This window comes from Parambassis ranga, chromosome 15 (genome assembly GCF_900634625.1).
Source record: "Parambassis ranga chromosome 15, fParRan2.1, whole genome shotgun sequence".
Taxonomy (NCBI): domain Eukaryota; kingdom Metazoa; phylum Chordata; class Actinopteri; family Ambassidae; genus Parambassis; species Parambassis ranga.
The window spans coordinates 2525276-2544197 of record NC_041035.1 but is presented as its reverse complement, the minus strand read 5'-3'; the positions used below and the strand labels follow the sequence as shown (position 1 = coordinate 2544197).

General features: G+C 42.8%; 1 protein-coding gene across 5 annotated transcripts in view; it reads right to left on the bottom strand.

The window, feature by feature from the left end:
- Nucleotides 1-18025, bottom strand: part of birc6 (baculoviral IAP repeat containing 6) — a 91686-nt gene extending 73661 nt beyond the window's left edge. For all 5 annotated transcript variants that reach the window (XM_028423650.1, XM_028423652.1, XM_028423653.1 and 2 more), the window contains exons 1-10: nt 17601-18025; nt 14138-14319; nt 11460-11597; nt 5320-5513; nt 5088-5199; nt 4714-4796; nt 4390-4615; nt 4142-4311; nt 1812-1870; nt 7-1677 (exon numbers count right to left, since the gene is read on the bottom strand). In XM_028423650.1, the coding sequence (XP_028279451.1) occupies nt 7-1677; nt 1812-1870; nt 4142-4311; nt 4390-4615; nt 4714-4796; nt 5088-5199; nt 5320-5513; nt 11460-11597; nt 14138-14319; nt 17601-17811 (3046 nt within the window). In that variant the 5' untranslated portion in view covers nt 17812-18025. The remainder of the gene's footprint in view (nt 1-6; nt 1678-1811; nt 1871-4141; nt 4312-4389; nt 4616-4713; nt 4797-5087; nt 5200-5319; nt 5514-11459; nt 11598-14137; nt 14320-17600) is intronic.
- Nucleotides 18026-18922: the final 897 nt, after the last annotated feature.

Here is an 18922-nt window from a genome sequence, read left to right as displayed (position 1 = left end):
ACTTACCTTTGGTGCAGGCACAAAGGCGGTCGGTCCCAGAGCAATACGTAACTGAGACAAAAGGGTCCATCTCCTCTGCTGACCCCTCCTTTTTAGGTGGTTCCACCTTGGCCAGGACCTCCAATGTGGACAGGTCCAGTATCATAATATACCCAGCCCGTGTGGTGACCACCAGGTGGCCCAGGCCTGCCACCTCTAACCGTTTGCCCTCTTTGTGGCTGGGGGCAGAGGTGGAAGGGCTAGTAACAGTAGCACTGCTGCTGGTTGTGGCTGCTCCACATGCAGTTCCAATTCCAGAGCCAGCAGATACTGCCGGGCCCATTCCAAACCCAGACGAGCCATTTTTTGGAGCTGACGACAAAGCCTCCTCGGAGGCCTCTTCACTGTCATCCTCCCTGCTGTCAAGCACATCTGGAGGAAGCAATATAAGAGAGGTGATTGCATCACAAGGATCCCAGATCTGCTGCACCTTGATGGGTTCCTCATCCAAGGTGACAATACGGGTGGAGTAGTTGAGCTTGTAGAGTGCAAGATATCCTCCTCCACTCCCACCACTTGAAGACCTCTGTTGCTGCTGCTCCTGTTGGTCTCCTGGGGGTAGGATGAGGGGTGTCTGAGGCGGTGAGCCTGCTGGGTGATGGCCTTCCACTCCGTTGGCCACTGGGTGAAGGGGGTCTCCATTGCGCTGGCTGCAGAGAGCAGAGTGCAGGCGGTTGAGATTGTTAAGAGCCTCTACCTGGTTTGTAGCACTCAGAGACTCAGAGCCGCATGGCTGCAGGCCGACTAGAAGGTGTACACCATCCCAACAGGGTGTTATGGAGTCCACATAAAGATTCTCCTCTTCCAGGTGTTTGGGTAGCCTCAAGCACTGTACTAGTGCTCCAGGCCGAGGTGGGGTGGATACAGTCGCTGCAGCTAGTGTGCTCCATTTGTCCATATGACCGTCCAACCCTGCTAGATTAGTTGCTGCATCAGCAAACTGCTGAATGTATGTAATAGGAGGATCCTGAAGAAGGAGTTGCTCATGTGTGTCAAACTCCATCTCAATGATCTGTGGCACAGTGAAGCCCTCCTCATGGAGCCCCTTGCTCATTAGGTTATTCATCTGTGCAAACACCTGTCCTGAGGACTTGTCATCGACCTCCCTGATGCTGTACAGCAACAGTACGGGTATAGTCCTCCGTACAGCTGTCAGAGAAGAGGGACTAGGAATCTGGGAGCCTGCTAGATTTGAGAAACCCTGTTCCTGGGTAGCAGATTGTGGACTGCAGGTCTCTATCTCCATAGGGCCCTGCTCTTGAACAGGTCCGGGGTGAAAGGGTTCGGGTCCATGAGTCCTAAGTGGACCATCTGTAGTCCTGCGTGTTGTAGCTGGGGCTGTGGGTGGGGGGCCAGCCACGGGTGTGCCGGATGCTAATCTGTAGCTGAGTTGGCCACCGGCCAGGAGGCAGGGGAAGGGAATGTTGTGGTGGTCAGGGACTTTGTCTTTACTTTTGGCCTGGCTGTGGGCCTTAGTTTGGTTTAGTGAGGGGTTGGCACCCAGCTCCTCCAGGTCCTTTACTGTATCCTCCAGCACACTAGCTACTACCTCCCACTGGAGCTTCTCCGGCTGCTGGAGCACACTCAGCGCTGTAACCCCTAGGCTCACATCCATGCTCTCCCACTGGGATGGCTGGCCTGAAACAGAAACACAAAGAGATCTGAGGATTTTCCAGCCAGCACACTAATATAACAAGTGATTTATTGAGATCGGAGGGAAAAAAGCACAATTTATGTTCAAACTGACAAGTCTAAATTTAAGAAATTCCTACCTGTAACTGACTCTGATCGGGAATGCTCATCACTGTCTGAATCCTCCAGCTGGTCATCACTGGAAGAGAATGAGTGGTAACACGCAATTAGCATAAAAAAAGACTGAGATCAGTTACTCATTTATCGACGTCAGTTGTACTAAGGCATCAAAGAGTGTCAGCTCTACATTTGTAAATACCTGCAAGAATCAGTCAAATATACTATAGACCACATTTGATATGTAGTAATTTTAGAAGACGTTTAATATGTAAATAAAAGATGTAAAATGCAACTGTCGCAAAACTGTGTGCTTGAGCGCACAACTGAGTTACCCTTGTACATGTGAAAACAAAAGAGAGTTTTGCAGATGCACAAATGATCAAGTAATTCTTGTGCACCTGCAGGTGATTGTGATTTCCTTTACACATGCAAGAAATCATTGTCCCGATTTACTCTTTGTTAGTCTCCCCTCTGGACGGGTTGTCGGAACAAGCACGGCGGATACAACTCTTAGTTTCCACACTTTTTATTTCACAGACACACATACTACGTGAACTATCAGCTGAACTAACTTTCAGCTGAACTATTAGGTGAAGTATTAGTAACTTTCAGAAACTATTAGAAACTTTTAGTTTCTCTCAGGTTGTAAACCTGCAATAAAACACACAAACAAACCCAGTTATTAACGGCTAACATTTTGACTTAAACAATACATTCCAAAACCAATTAAAGCTGCAAGCAGCAATGGCGGGCCCTCGCACTCCTTGCGGACTGAGGGACCAGCAGCCGCCGCCTTCCCTATCGTCCCCAGACCTCTCTCCCACCGGTACCGGCATGAGCTGTGGTCTGTACGCCAGAAGAGTACACATAAACACACACATAGAAAAGACAGGTCCTCCAGCCAGTAGGTGGCACAGTGACTGGAGTATATCAGCATATCAATGCGTGTAGAGTTGTTCAGCATGACTGTAAGGTTCCATCCACATAGGATGAAGCATGAGTGGCACAGCCACCAAAACATCTATTTCATGTGCGTTGGCGAAGGGTCAATTTCGTGGCGGCGCCACAGCCAGAGAATGATGAAGTGCTGCGTTTTTGAAGTTATGGTCCCTAATGCTTTAAGAGTATCCACACCAATTTGCAGGCGGATTGGACAAATCCCCTAGGACGAGTTTGCACAAGTACGGGGAGGAAATAATGCAAAATGGCACAGTTTTTTCAAAATGGCGGACTTCCTGTGCGTTTTAGAGGACACCTCCAAGAGACTTTATTTCTCGTCTAGAGGTTATAAATATGCGTACCGATTTTCATGTCTGTAGGTAAAACGGGGACGGGGATCTCATTCTAGGGGGTGCTGTTGAGCCATGTGGCCACGCCCACATTGAATGATGAGGTGATATGAAAAGGTGCACAGGGGCTGATGTCATGATAGAGTAAGAGGTAGGTAGGAGTAATAAATCAAGAAACACAGCAGCTTTCTCTATGGTGGCAAAGGGTTAACTTTGTGGCGTTGCCCCGCCCACACAATGTAACATCGATCTGCGTTTTTGATAACTTTTGCTCAACCATGTCTTCAGAACCATGTGACAAAGGTCTATCAGAGTATTTCCCTAGGAGGAGCTTGTTAGAATACAAGGTGTGGAACACAGAAAATCAACCTGAGCACAATTCATGCTGCCAGTAGGTGGCTCTAAGAGAGTGCTCATTATCAATCTGTTCAGAATGACAGGCTCAGCATGCCTGATTTTTTTCATCCGCATAAGATAAAGTATGTGTGAGATACAGCCACAAATACATTCATTTCCTGTGCGTTGGCGAATGGTCAACTTCGTGGTGGCGCCACAGCCAGACTGTATGATGAAGTGCTGCGTTTTTGATAACTTTTGGTCCCTGACCCCTTAAAGGCAGGTGCACCAATTTTTAACCCGTATCAAGCAATTCCCCTAGGAGGAGTTCGTAAAAGTGCGGGGTGAGTAAATTGGAACAGGGCGTGCTTTTTAAAAAATGGTGGATTTCCTGTACGTCGTGGAGTTTTTGAGCACGTCCAGGGGGTCAAAATAGCGACACCGTTGCCAGACTAAAAATAACCGATAATAATAAGGAATAGGAAATAAAGTTTTTCTACTGGACAATCCTACAATCATCCTTAAGTGTAATTGCATTATAGATGTATACAGTTAGAGTGAGCTGTGCCATCATCCACTGTGACCCTTTTGTGAGTGAGAGACCGAAGCAAATCTAGACCTGGAAGTGACAAATATTAAATTTTATACTTTTCTTGTAGGAATCATATTGTTGTTTCACTACCAGTGTTTCAGTAGCTCATATTTTGTGAATGCATGTGTTTTACCTGTCTCCCTCTAGCTTGGGCAGGTCAGAGCAGGAGGATGACTCCTCTAACCAGGCCAGAGTTGGTCTCCGAGACTCAGTCAGCACCTGCTGGCCCTGCTCGCCACTGCACAGAAGCAGCTGCCTCAGGATGGCTGGGTCATACGGGTTAATGTCAAACTTCAAGTGTACCTGTTTAACACACAATGTAAAGGGTTTTCATACACACAAAATTAAACACAAGACTGATACATGGAGTGGTGCTCTGACCTTCATCATTTTGGAGACATCCCAGATGCAGATCTTGCCCCTCTTGGTGGCAGCAGCCAGAAACTGTGGGCAGCTGCCAAAGCCGTAGCACGCGATCTTGTCTGAACTGTCAGGGCTGTTGGGAAATTGTGCGGGGCTGGTTGCCAGCGTTACTGACAGTGGTACGTTCTGTGTGTGCTCGCCCTTCACAAATGGGCAATTGGGAGAATGTCTCTCATGCTCAGACCTAGGAGGTAATCAAGATACGTCAGCAATGAGATACCTTTGAATTCCAGGATGTTGCTCTGTAGCCAAACTGATGCATAATTAATGAGCTTCACTCACCAGGGCTCATCTGTAGGTTCCCAACAGACTAAACACACACTGCAGGTGAAACACATGGCTCTGTCATCACCTGTGGAGGCAGGCTGTGGAAACATAAGAGGGTGGTCAGAAAGACTTACAAGCATTTACATGTTTATTCTACTGCTTTTATTCAGTAATTTTACATATATCACAGTTTGGTGTAACAACAGAGAAATACATACAGCACTGATATCATGTCATTTTACATAATAATGGATGGAAGCTTGTAATGGTAAGATGAGGCTGTGTTGCTTAGTCTTACAGTGACCTTTATTTAGTGTGTGGCCAAATGAGTACATGCAAATATTGTGTGAGAATGGGCAGAGATGTAAACAGTATGTATCTCGACTCACCTGGTGGTAAAACCCTGCTTGAGCCATTGGATCCGGTTGAGCCCACCTGTACCCAGCATGTGGCCATGATGTAAATGTCTCTCTCCTGTTGGCCTCACTGTACATCAAAGATCTGCAGAGAACAACACCTTTAAGAAACATGCTTTATATTCTTAGGACAGTGTCACTGCAGTTGTTTTGTAGACAGCCGTGTGACATCTTTAGATAGAAAAAGATTGCAACGCTTATCTACCTATCTACAGAGCGCCCTGGGCCCACCCCGAGCTCAGGCCTGGCGCTCGACAAGAGGTAGGATAGCCTGTCCATGATGGATGAGGCCACAGACAAGGCAGCTACGTTCTGGTTGATTTTCTTCAGCTCATTGACGATGGCACTAGCCACTAGCTTCAGCACATGGTGGGGAAGGTGGAAGGTTACCGTCGCCCACTGAGAGGAGGCAAAGAAAAAGAAACGTCAAGAAGCCACGTCAAACAAGTCACAAAAGGCCATGTATTACACTGTGCATTTTCAAATGCAGACATTGGTATGAATCACTTTAAGTAATAGTAGCAATAGTAGCAAGCATGTGTTTTACAGGAGTCTACAAATTCCAAGGTTTACCAAAATACAAGGGAACACAGTTTTCTATATATTTTCTGTATGTTTCTGTTCCTAAAGATGCTTGGCAGACAGGTTCTGTTTGTCTTTGTGTTGTCTGTGTGTGATGTTAAGCTCAGGACTCTGTGGGGTCACAGCAACAGTCACAGGACTCTTTGTTCTTCTTCTGGCTAAAGATAGTCAGTTGTGACTCAAGCTGTATAATCTGGGTCACTGTCCTTCTACGGGATGAATATGAAGAGATCAGATGCCTCTCAGATTGTGTGTGACGTAGAGGAATGTAAAAGCTTTGTAGAAAAAAAAAAGCTAAAACAAAATTTTGGCCTGATCACACATATACTGGAGTGCCACAGAGGCAGACCCAAATGACTGACCAGCATATTATCATATTTTTTTTTACCTCCGAAATTATACATGTGTCAGACTCTAGGCAACACAGCCACTAATTTCAGATTAAAGTGAAACCGCAACACACACTGCCTAATGGCAGTCCGGTATTTGGTTCTCTTTCATAGCATTCGTTTCGTGTCTCACTATGGGAGAACCCCCCCCCCCCCCCCCCCGCGTGATCCCGACAGAAGTAGTAATTACACTACACTAGCCCTTGGCGCTGGTATCAGTGACGTCTATGGTGGGAGGGACCGGGACCCTCCCCCTATATATTAGGCTCGGTCACCAGGCGCTCGGTCCCACACGACACGGTTTCTTCACAGCTGAAGAATAGTAGAAATACTATTCCACGCTATCATCGGTGAAAGTAGAAATACTCTCGCCTCAAGTAGCAATACTTGTCACAGCCGAACTTCTGCTAACAGCGGGTGCGTTAGCATCATCTGTAGGTAGCAATACCACTATACAGCTCACGCTAATAATACCCACAGCAGGTAGCGATACCTCACCACACGCTAGCCAGGAAAATAGCCATATTTCCCTGAAAACAGCCATTAGCTGCACAAGCTAGTGCCCTTGAACCCTATGCTAGTCATGGCCACGGCTAACAACCCCACTGAAGACGGGAAAAGTCCAAAGCGTCGCAATGGGAGAAATCCCTTCAGCCTCTTCTCCCCTGGATCTCGACATGCAGGACATGCGCAAATGTGCGGCTGCAAGGCTCAACATCCCATGGCCCACGGTTCAAGCTGAGGAAGTCAGGTCTTGCTTTGATGGCAAGAAGATGCCCAAAGCAAAGAATACTGGGAAACAAGTGCTGCCAACTTTCCCAGAGCTGCTTGATAAGATAGCGGCTACGTTATCTCTTGGGGAGCTCCCTGTTGGATTGTGAGGGGATGGAGGCTAACGGCATCCACCAAATTCCTCCCATTGAACTCCTGGTAGCGACACACCTTCACCCGAAGATGCCCTGAACCACTATAAGGAAATACAAATTCAGGATGCTGACACACGCCTCTCTGCTGCGTTTCGTGCAGGCAGGCGATTGGTTCACATCTGTCGACCTGAGGGACGCATATTTCCACATTTCAGTGTATCCTCCACACTGGAAGTTTCTCAGGTTTGCTTTCCAAGGGACAGCATACGAGTTCATGGTGCTGCCGTTCGGCCTGTCATTGAGTCCCAGAGTGAGGCAGCAGTAGCCCCACTCAGGGAGAGAGGCATCCGCGTGGCCACTTACATAGACGACTGGCTTGTCGCAGCCTCTACACCCCGGGAGGTGGCCCAACATACAGATGTTCTCAGGAAACATCTGGTGAGTTTGGGGTTTTGCCTTAATATAGAAAAAAGCATGTTGGCACCTTTCAGTGCATCACCTTCATAGGCCTGACTTTGGACTCTCTCCAAGGCAGAGCTTTCCTGTCTCAGGACAGGGTGGTGGCAATGAAAGGAAGCCTTGCACTGTTTCACAGGGGCAACACAGTCACACTCAGACAGTGTCAGAGGCCGTTAGGCCTGATGGCCTCATCTGTGGTGGTGATACCCCTGGGACGCCTGTACATGAGAGGGCCTCAGCGATGGGTAGCCTCCCTTGGCCTAGATCCTCTCCGAGATGGTCGAAGGGTAAGGGTTTCTGTGGACTGCTCCCTAGCTCTGCGCCAGTGGAGAAGCCCAGGGTTTCTGACCCAGGGTGCTACCATGGGAACTGTTTCGGCCAGGAAGGTGATCTCTACAGATGCCTCTCTCAAAGGCTAGGGTGCTACACACAAAGGGAGGACTGTGAACGGGAAGTGGGGCCCTCACATGCGCACTCACATAAACTGGAGCCTGTAGTCTGGAGCTGATCGCTGTTCATTTGGCTCTAAAACATTTCCTCCCCTGGCTGCGGGGACACCATGTCCTAGTGAGGACAGACAACTCCACCGTGGTAGCCTACATCAACAGGTGAGGTGAGCTTGTTTGAATGGCGACTGAAGCTATGTCAGCCTATTATATAGGGGGAGGGTCCCGGTCCCTCCTGACATAGACGTCACTGATACCAGCCCCAAAGGCTGGTGTAGTATAATTAAAGCTTCTGTTGGGATCACGCAGGGGGACACTCACTCTTGCTAATCAGAGAACCATGGTTATAGCCATAACCTCCAGTTTCATGGTCAGCAATCCCAGACTGTAATTAGACTTTATTAAAATAATAATGCTGCACCTATTCATTTATAGGAGGAGGAAAGGTTCAAATGAAATGCATCTCAAGAGGTGTGCAATACTTTAAGTAAAAAAAAAAAAAGATTTGAACGCCTGCTGATTTTGTAAGTTTAGCCACTAACAAAGCAATGATGAGTCTTTTTAATTGAACAGTGAGAGAAAGAACAACATCCAGAAAAATGCATTACAAGAAAGTGAATGTTAAAGTTAAAAAGGTAAATGAATTCACATTCTCCCGAATAAAATAAGTATTTGATCCTCCATCATTCAGCAGGATTTGTGCTCCCAGGTGTATTTTATCCATGTAAGGAGCTCATTACCTGTATAAAAAACACCTGTCCATAGAAGCAATCAATCAATCCAGATCCCAAACTCTTCACCATGGCCAGAACCAAAGAACTTACCAAGGTTCCAGTTAGCAAACATCAGCCACAAAACATTAATGACTTGGATCTGCAAAGAAGAGTGCAGATGTGTGCAAACCTTGTGGCCATGGGTACAAGAAAACATTTTGAAAATTTTCTGGATGTTTTTGTTATTGTTCTGTCTCTCGCTGTTCAAATAAACCTACAATTGAAATAATAGACTCATCATTTCTTTTTATTAGTGGGCAAACTTACAAAATCAGCTGGGGTTCAAATAATTTTGTCCCTAACAGTACAGCACAGTGAGAAAGTAATTGAAGGGCTGATTTTGAGGTATTTTTGCCAAAAATAGCTTTCTGCTATGCCTGGTCAATGGGCATGGAGTGCCATGAAGCGATGCAATTGGTACCAACAGGTGCCTGGCTGCGCAGCTGTGCAGAACCCGTTTTAAAAGGTGTATGTCCACACCTGGGCCGTAAATATTAATGAGTTTTTATCTGGGGAAAACTAAACTCTAGACGAGATGGGCTCCACACAAGCTTTAGTCTTTATGAGTAAGTATCCTACAGAGGTAAGAAAAAAAGATAATGAAAATTCTGTGGTTTTGGAAAAAACCAACATCAGCGCTGTGGAAGTAACCATAGTAACATGTTAACAGAAAACAATTAATACTGTTTATTATAGATGTGTATTACCCCATGTGCTGCTATCAGGAATGGAAATAAACTGACTGATGCCATTGTTTGAATGTCATTGAACTGATAGACTGAAGTATAAATGAACACACAAAAAAGGGTAAAACAACGCAGGACCAAAGCACATTATACATTTCTGCTGTGAAGGTGGTATGGGAGGTTGCTGGTACAGCAGAAAGAAAAGGTGCTGCACAGTGGGACAGCTGCCAGTAGCAGCACAAGCTTTGTCCTGCAGAGAGCAACCATTACAGCTCGCATATCAGCAAACATAAAAAGCGCTTAGATGAACAGCTGTTACTGTTTTTCCAATATGTTTGTCTTTGCGGGCTAAAATTGAAATTCCAGCTGAATGCTGAAACAAACAGGCTAAATGGAGTGTGAGAGTGGGCTGCCTTTCTGATTGGCTGGCCTTTTCCCATCAGCAGAGCTCTTACATCAGCTGCACTGGCTGCACTGTCCCAGGACTACTGCGGCACACTGTGCACATACAGGAGGTCACATTAACATAGGTTTAACATGGAGTTTACTATAACCTACCATGATTGATGTGTGCATAAATTAAAAGGAAGCTGCATCAAAAATATCCCTTCCATTGCCTAGGAAAATATTTTTACTATCCATCAGGCATTAGAAATGACATGACAGCTTGATGGAGAAATCATTTTTAGGGATAAAAAAAAGTTGCAGAAATATCTGGAAACATTCCAGAAGGACGATGTTAGCCCATAATTTACAAAGTACAATGCTCACAGGGAGGTCAGCCAGGTTGTTTTCCACATCAAATGAAGCCTGTGTTTAGCTCTGAAGTCAGTATTTACCATGGCAGACAGAGAGAGTGGCAGTTTGGGAAGCAGTGTGGTAAAGGCAGTGATTTGTTGCAGTAACAGTTGTAGCCAGCAGTGCCCACAGGAAGAGAGGCACAAAAAGGGGATCCTACTCCAGTCTGCTGCTGGTTGAGAAACACTAAGCTAAACATTTACTTACTTATTTACATTTACTTGCTGCACACACAACAATGAAATGAACACTGATCTTGTCATGTGGCCCTGGACAGCACTAAATTAAGCATACACAGAGAATGTGAGCCTGTCTTTGCTCTGAATGGATTCTTTTAGATGCTCAAAGCATTTCTTTGACATTGATTTTTGGAATTCAATTTTTTTTGCACATTTTACCGTGTGGTCCTGAGCACACACATATTACATGCTAACATGCTACTCTTAGACACATGGGTCATCTCGGTCTTTTATAACTAATGCATCCGTTAATGCATCCTTAGTGGGCGCTTGAGTCCTAAATGTGCCTGGGAGCATCCCTGCACTCAGAGAGAGGAGGGGGAAACAATCCATTGCCCCCTTTGACTTTGCATTGTAATAAAGGTGTCTCTCCTAGTTTCATCTGTTTCATCGCTAACTTTATAAACATGCCTAAAAACCTACTGTTGCACCGAGACAAACATGTCAAATGTGGCTGCTGTTTTTCTTTAAATTAAGCTAAATTAAATCACCTAATTCTGTGCAACTTGTGTGGTGGAATGTAGATAAACCAGAAAGCTAGGGTGCCTATGGTGGCATGCTGTGGTGCCAACTGTTTTCATCTGAATTGGGCAGGGTTTTAAGGTTATGATGGTTATGATCTTCATTTCTGTTTTATTTTCCTAAAATGCCATCACTGAATTTGGATGGTTATATTTTGGATTTGAAAGGTTCACTGTTAAGAATCCACATTTGAGTTAATGTTCCTTCTTTTTTTTCTCTACACAGAGAATCTTGAGAAAATGTTGCTACCCACCTTAGAGTAGCAATGCCTCTGTCTGTTGATTGTACAGGTAATAACCAAGATGGTTGTGTTGAAGCAGCTGATTAAAAATGGTGCTAAAAATCATGACTGTTATATTCCTATGCTATAATTTAATAATTAAGATAAATTAGTAATCCCATCTGCCACAATAATCCTTCCTTGTGTTTACATAAACTATTAGCTCTTCAGTAGAACTAAAAACTACCATTGTATGTATTCATGGTCCATATGCTCCAACAATGCTGGTGAGTTTTAGGCATTACCAACTGCCAAATCAAAACATCAATAAAACTATCAATTTTTCGAAAAGCTGTCGGACTCACCTTGGCCACTTTGTGGTTGGCTGCCGTCTCATGTGAGGTATTCTTCAGGCCTTCTTTGAGCTGGGTGATAAAGAGTTCATAGCCCTCTGTGTTGGACACGTCGATCTTTTCCTGACAGGCTGACAACATCTGCTGGGCCTGAACACACACATTTACATATTAGTGTCATGGTACAGATATAGAAAGAGCTTTCATTTTCAGATGCTTGTTGCAAAATTAAAACTTCTCACTGCAATATTATCTGTTCAGTGGGTCATACAAGCTGTAATGTGACAAAAAGGCTCCTAAAGACTAACAAGGTAACTGGGCCAGTGATTGGATTTTATGAGCGTCGTTGCTCGTGCTTTTCATCAGACGCTCTCCTTTTATAACAAATGAATGGTTCATGGGTTATTGAGCCATTCTGAGCATACATAGGATGACGTGCAGAGAAAACAATTAACATACAGGCGCACAATGAAGTATATTTATAACTACTTCCTTCCATGGCTGTGATTAGATAATAGATCTGTTCTATATAATCCAGAAATGTACAAACTGTATTTTAGTAACTTTACTGGAAGCATCTTACTATACACAAATTGATTTTCTTTGGCTCTACTTATTTTAGCTGGTTTGTAATTTTAAGTACATGGCATTGAAACAATTATGAAAAAAACTTGACAAAATGAAAAAAATAATAATGCAATAGAAAAGCAAGATTAGGAAAAGAAGTACATTTGAAAATAAATTCACATAAAACTGTCAGTGCCATACATTACTTCTTATCCGATTTCAGTATTTAAATTGTAAAAATCAAGTGATATTGTTGGATTTAATTCCAAAGTTTTAACATATATATTATTATAATTATTAATATTATAGTTTAACAGAGTACTAATGTTCAGAGTCAAGAGGAAGTGTTGAAGTCATTTTAAAAGAATTTTAAAACCTAGTTGAGAAACCAGTATCCATCCATTCAACAAGGGCAAAAAGCAGAGCAACTTCCTTCACCTGAAGTAGCAACCAGAACAGATGAAGATGCTTTGAGAAGCGATGAAAAGTTTTCAGGGAAACAAAACAAAAAAAGTCCAGTTGTTCTTTGTTTACAGCTCTCAGATACATCAGGAACTGGATCACAGACATTCATTCAACATTAACTAGTGTTAGATAAGTACCTGGTCCACAAAGAAGCAGACATATGGAAAGTTTGCATAAATAGTTCAGAGAGCCTTCAAACATTTGCGGACTTCACAGTGGTATATCCCTGATGAAGTCTTTGATAATGGAGGGCACACTGAAACTGCACTAAAGAGCAGAATAATAGTGGAGAAATGTCACTTTAGAAGTTTATAAAAACAGAAGGTCAAACTGATTATTAGTAACAAAGGTTGTTTACTTTTATATAATCAACCACTGGCAGAATGATTCATGTGTCCTCTTACTGACCCTGACATTGCTGATTCCAAAGGCACGCAAGCCCCTTCAGGATGAATATATAGTTAACCTCTAACAATAACTATACTACTATAGCACACTCCTCAAACCATTTTATTACATTATACATATATGTTCACCTAGCCTCTTTGGGCAAAGTGCATATTATAATGACTTTTGAAGAGAAAAGACATAAGCAGTAAACAGAATAACAATTAAATTGTATTCTACAAATTTAGATGTGCCATGTACAGATGTTTAGGCAGCCTACTTCCTTCTTGACCAACAGAATTGTAGTATTATCTGAAACAGTCTTTTCTCTTTACTTGTAGTGTTATTTTGAATTACCATTCTTAAAGGTAGGGTAGGAGATTTCATTCTGATGCAAATTTTGTTAAATTAGTGTAACTTCTCTTTACAATCCGATCGCAACCGATTAGTTCGGCAGTTTCGCTTTAAAACGAAGAATATGAATCATCTGTGGAAGCTATAAAACACTAGCCGTGAACAAACCTGTAGGACATTGTTTTGGACATGTTACCAGGAGTTTTATGGCTTTATGTCTTTACCCTCCTCCTATGAGGCACCCCTGTGCATATAGTTGGCTGGTTGTCACTCTCTTCCTGCTCTGCGCGCACCAGAGAGGTACATGCATGATGGCCGAAGTCACAGACTGGTTGGGAGGCGTGGCTTCGGGGTGAGCTCCGAGAGAAAGGGGCGTGTGTTTACTTTCAAAATCTGGCTGACTCTCACTGAGTTTTCAAAATCTCCTACCCTACCTTTAAGAAATGTTTTTTTATACTAGAAATGTATTTTATAGGCATCTGCTATGCTTTTAAGTTTTTATGTTTCTCATAGGAGGTCATAGTTGTTGAGACATATCATATTCATCACTCACTGTTTTCTGCCTTACCATACCACATTAACTGTTTTCTGAATTATTCTGACTTCTAAATTATTCCCTATTTTTGTGAATGTGTTATGGGAACAAGTAGATAAAGGTTTTCAGTCAGCAGGTAATACTAAAAAAACGCTATTGGGTTCCTCTTTTTATAGGCCCAGGCATTTATACTCTTGTGACATCATTCAGAGCTGTTAAATTAAAACAAAAAATACAAAACCAACCTAAAGAGCTAATTCTTTCTTGAAAACTGGATTTAACCAGAAGTGATAACAAAAAAACTGCAAAGACCTACCCATTATGCTATGTTACAGTGACTACATCGAAAGGTGTCCTTCCTCAGCATGCTGTCCTCACTCACCTCTGTCACTGGCAGCTCCAGCTGCACCATATCCTCAGGCTTGGCCACTGGAGGCTGAAGGGCCGTGTCCAGGAGCAGGATGCCATTCAGGTCCTTCCTGCATCCAACTGCATAGTCATCCACAAAAAGCACCTTGTCCACTGCGGGAAAGTACTGACACCTGACACGACCACCGGGTTTAGCTAGGGCAGGAACAGAAGACAACACAACATAAGGGTGTTTGAAGGAGAAAATGTTCAAAATCACCTTTACCGTTATCTTTGGTGGATTGTCATTTTGAAATAATAGTACCATTATTCCATCGTTGGCATGTGTTCTAAGAAACAAGTCTTAACTGGCCACCTTTTATACAAACAGCATCCGGTTTTACATTACAAGAAGTAGTGTTAAACGGCTGTAAGTTGAGCAACAGTACATGAATCTTATTGTTCCATTGAACTACCCTGACTACAACTCACTGAGGCAGCTGATGTTTGACTGACACACTGTGGGTGCTAATGTAAACTGTAAGCTACTGTTTGAAAGCAGAAATCAGACAAGCAGAAAATAAGGTTCAAACACTCACTACCGTCTTATCTGTGCTCGATCCTGCATTACCTCAAGCCCCCAATAATAATAAACAATGAACAGAGTATATTTGAGGATGAAAGTCTATTATCTCTAATTACTGCTCGACTGAAATGGTATACGGTGTGAATGTGAGCAATGACTGAATGAGGAATATAACAAAAGAATGAATTTTCAAGAACTACAGGTAGGAATCAACAACAAACTAAATGAAAAATGAGTTGCATGTCTGAGCCCACATCATCTGTGATGTATTGTAACAAAGTCATTAGGTAAAGGTCATTTACTATTTATGTGCACACACATCTTTTTCTTTCATTCCAGTTTTAGTGGTGATGGGCTTATCTAACTGTACAAACACAGACCTCCTGACTTGTTACACAAATACAAATACTTTTGGTAAATACTGCAGCTGTCATATAAGGATCTACTAACATCAGAATCAGAAATACTAAATCCCAGAGGGAAATTTGCTTACATTCCAGGTGCTCCATGCATGATCAGAAATAATTACAGGTTAGAAATAAAAAATGCAGAGCAACTGAAACAGGCTACATATGTCTCTATGCATACAACACATCCAATAATCTGGAAATAGGTGTATTTCCCACATCGGAAATGTTGGAATTCTAGGCATGTCTCTCTACTTCAGCCTTGCTGGTTTGAGTACAACACAAAGCTCACGGCAAACGGGTAAGAAGAAATGTGTTGCAACCTAATGCTACAAACCCACAAGTTGACACACAAGTTCTGCAACCTGTGATGTTTGTAAAAAGGCCTTTGAGACGATCTGACTGGGATATATTGCTCATGACAGGCAGAAAATTTCATAATATTTTCATTTTCAGTATAATACTAGAACATTATTGTGCATAAACAGACAAAGAAAGTGTGCACAGCTGGCTATAATTTGTTTGTGCATCACAGATTCCCCTAATGGCAAATCCTGGATGTAAACATGTGTCAAAATGACTGAAAACGATGACTTGGCGAACAAGACTAATGCTGATCAGCCAATATTATTGGCTGACGCTGGCCCATCGACAACTCTTCTGTTTACAATACAAGTATGCATGACAGCTGAACAGATGGTGATACTGTCAAATGATTTATTCATAGTAAGTTATTTGTAGTAGTTTGTGGAGCACAGCGTTAAAACTATGACCCAGATTTCCCTTTACAATATAATTAACATCTGTTTGCCATGTTAGAGAGGTAAGTGACCAGCTATTGCTTGTCAGTGTGTAAGACAACAATACATATTAATATCAGCATACCGTAATACCAAAATTGGTATCAATCTTAAAGGTCCAATATCAGTGAAGCTCTAACATTTTTAATCTCTTTCCTCATGGTGATGCTGGACTGAATGGAATGACAAATTACCCTAATACTGGTACTTCTTTGTGAGGAGCCAAAGCAGCAAACTTTCACCGTTTTCCATCCGTTGGGTTTTTCTGGACATAGACATGAAGAAATGTACCGAAGAGCAAAATATGTCCTGAGGGGTTTGATCAAAATGTTCACAGACTAGTACATAATGTAATTTACGGACACAAAAATGGTTCTAACTACTTCCAAACATTGTTTTTCATTCACTTTTTATGAAGCTGAAAAACCTCTACTACTAATAAAACACATGTGGATATGGCATAACCATCTATCCAGAGAAGCGTCAAGCCATCTGTCTACATCTGATGGTGACAAATAGAACATCAGTTCTGAGCAAAATGTGATAATAAAGCCATTTTTAAAATATTTCCCTCAAAAACAGGGCAGCCAATGTGTGCAGTTTGTTTTTATATATAGACTGCGTCCTCAATCAAACAAAGAGATGTCTATCTCCTAAAGTCCTGCTTCCAAAAAAAAAAACATCTTAAGGTCATCAACAATAGTCAAATGGACTGCAGACGTTCAAAGACAATGAGGAGAAAGAAATAACATTGTTCTACAATTGTAGAGTATTCATGTGTTCAAGCGTGCAGTCAGGATTGGCTCCAGAGACGCCCATGATTTCAATCCCCTTCAACTGACTCAATCAAAATTCTACAGTGACACTGTCCAACAAACCAGTGTGTGTCGGTCTGAAATGTGTTATAGAACAGTATAAAGTTGATGTGATTAAGGATGTAAACAAATAGTTAAGTAACCCCACTTACTACAGGTGTGTTTATCAATTTTCCTTCAAGCCAACATTTTAAAATCTCTGACATATACTGTATTATGTAAACAAAGCCAGTAACTCACATTGCACTAGACGTTGACGTAGCATGATGGGAGTTTACTCCCAACATGATATCATTGCTTTCAGACGACTGACAGTGATCCCGGAGCACTGTAAAGTTAAGCTGCTGTAGAGCCGCTAGCTAGTTAGCTCAGTGGCTAATATAGCAATGCACATTAGAAAACTGTGTTACAAGTGGCAGTTTTTAGGTTATGGAAGTTATCCTATTTTAACAGTCGTTGGTATGAGTTGTGTTCCAAACGATATATCGTGACCACATAAATAACAGAAATTGGCAGAGAAGGTTGCCCGGCTAACTAGCGCTGTGCTAAGTCCCCTCTAGCTATTAGCTTGCATGGTAAGTCATGTTACAACTGTGGTAAACAGAGGCAAACATTGGCATTCAAGAAGGACTAGTGTGATTGACGACAAACACGTCCACGTCCTGAGGTGATGACTCTGTCCTTAGACAGGCAGACAAAGCTAAACAAATCTATAATGCTATTTAACCCAACTAGGCCCAAAGACAACTGACAGGAACAGCAGCGAACGCTAACGAGCTGGTATTACAACTCAGGCTGTGTCGTGTTTAGAGTGTACTGACAATCAGTGGTTGGCTTGTCAAAACCGAAAATGTTGGCGCAGGGCATGACAGAGAACTCCGGTACTTACCGTGCAGCGCAGAAGCCTGAAGAATGGCCCCCGAAGTGCCGTCAATTACTTTGATACTGCCGCGGCTGGTAACGGCCAAGATAGCGTTGAGGGCCGGGTGGTATGAAAGGCTTCGCAGGCCCTCCTCGTCACAACGCAGGCAACCGTCTCTCAGCACAATCCAGTCTGAGGAGGTGGACGAGCCGGAGCCCGGCGAGGCCGCGGCCGCCATCTTTCCTTATTTTCCCTTCCCTTCCCTTCTGTGTTTTTAAGGATCCGATGATACACGTAATACTGCTAAATCTACGAGACTAACTGAAAACTGTCACTCCTCTGCCACTGCTGACTCCTGCGGCTTCTTCTCCTCCGCCCGTTACCGCAGCAGTGGCTATTCACCATCAGCGCTGAGGAACTCCAGGCTGAGCTCTCTGTCACTTACACGATAGGTGAACGGAGCTAGCGTATCTCACCGCCACATCTCGCGATGACACCAACGCGAAAACGAGAACTGCGTATGGACAAAATAATGGAAACATCACATGCTTTGCAACAGGTTACTGTGGTTCTCCTCCTGAGTAGCCAACTGTTTCATCAAGTGCCACAACACAACAGGATCATTCTTTAACACTACAAATGAAAGCTTTACTAAGACATGTATTTACTGCAATGGGCTTCTGCTTAATGTGTGACAATTTTTCATCACTGATTTTTTGACAGTCACTTATCTGCTCTGACGCTACTTTAACTTTATTAGAACTTGAACAAGAAGGAACAGTGCCAGGGGGTTACATATACAAACATATTATTTTTACAATGAAAATTATACAACAATATTGTATAGAGCACATAAACGTAAAGTCTTTATAGCTTCTTTCAAATTATGAGATTTTTCTATAGTTTTGATGTACTGTTTGGCCTCATTCCTAAATGCAACAAAAAAGGTTTTTGATTTGTGTAACAACATTTGTGAATATACCATTTAGATAACAAAATAATAAGATTAATAAGGTAATATTGATTAGTCTTTGTAAGTGAAAAGGTAATGAAGCCAAACAGTACATTCTCCAAACAAAGGGGAAAATCAGGATCAATAGAAGATGAAATCAAATTACAGACATCTGTCCAAAAGCTGGTAGAAGAAGGGCAAGACCAAAACAAATGAAAGACATCTTCAGAGGAACCCAAACAAAAAGAGCTTCTTGGTATCAGTAATATTTTTAAAACGTTGTTCAAAAAAGACTTTAGAGGGGTAAATTCTGTGAATTATTTTGAAATACACTATTTTATTATTTAGCATGTATCTGGCAGGTAAGCTCCAGATCTTCTTCCAGTCAAGGTTGCTT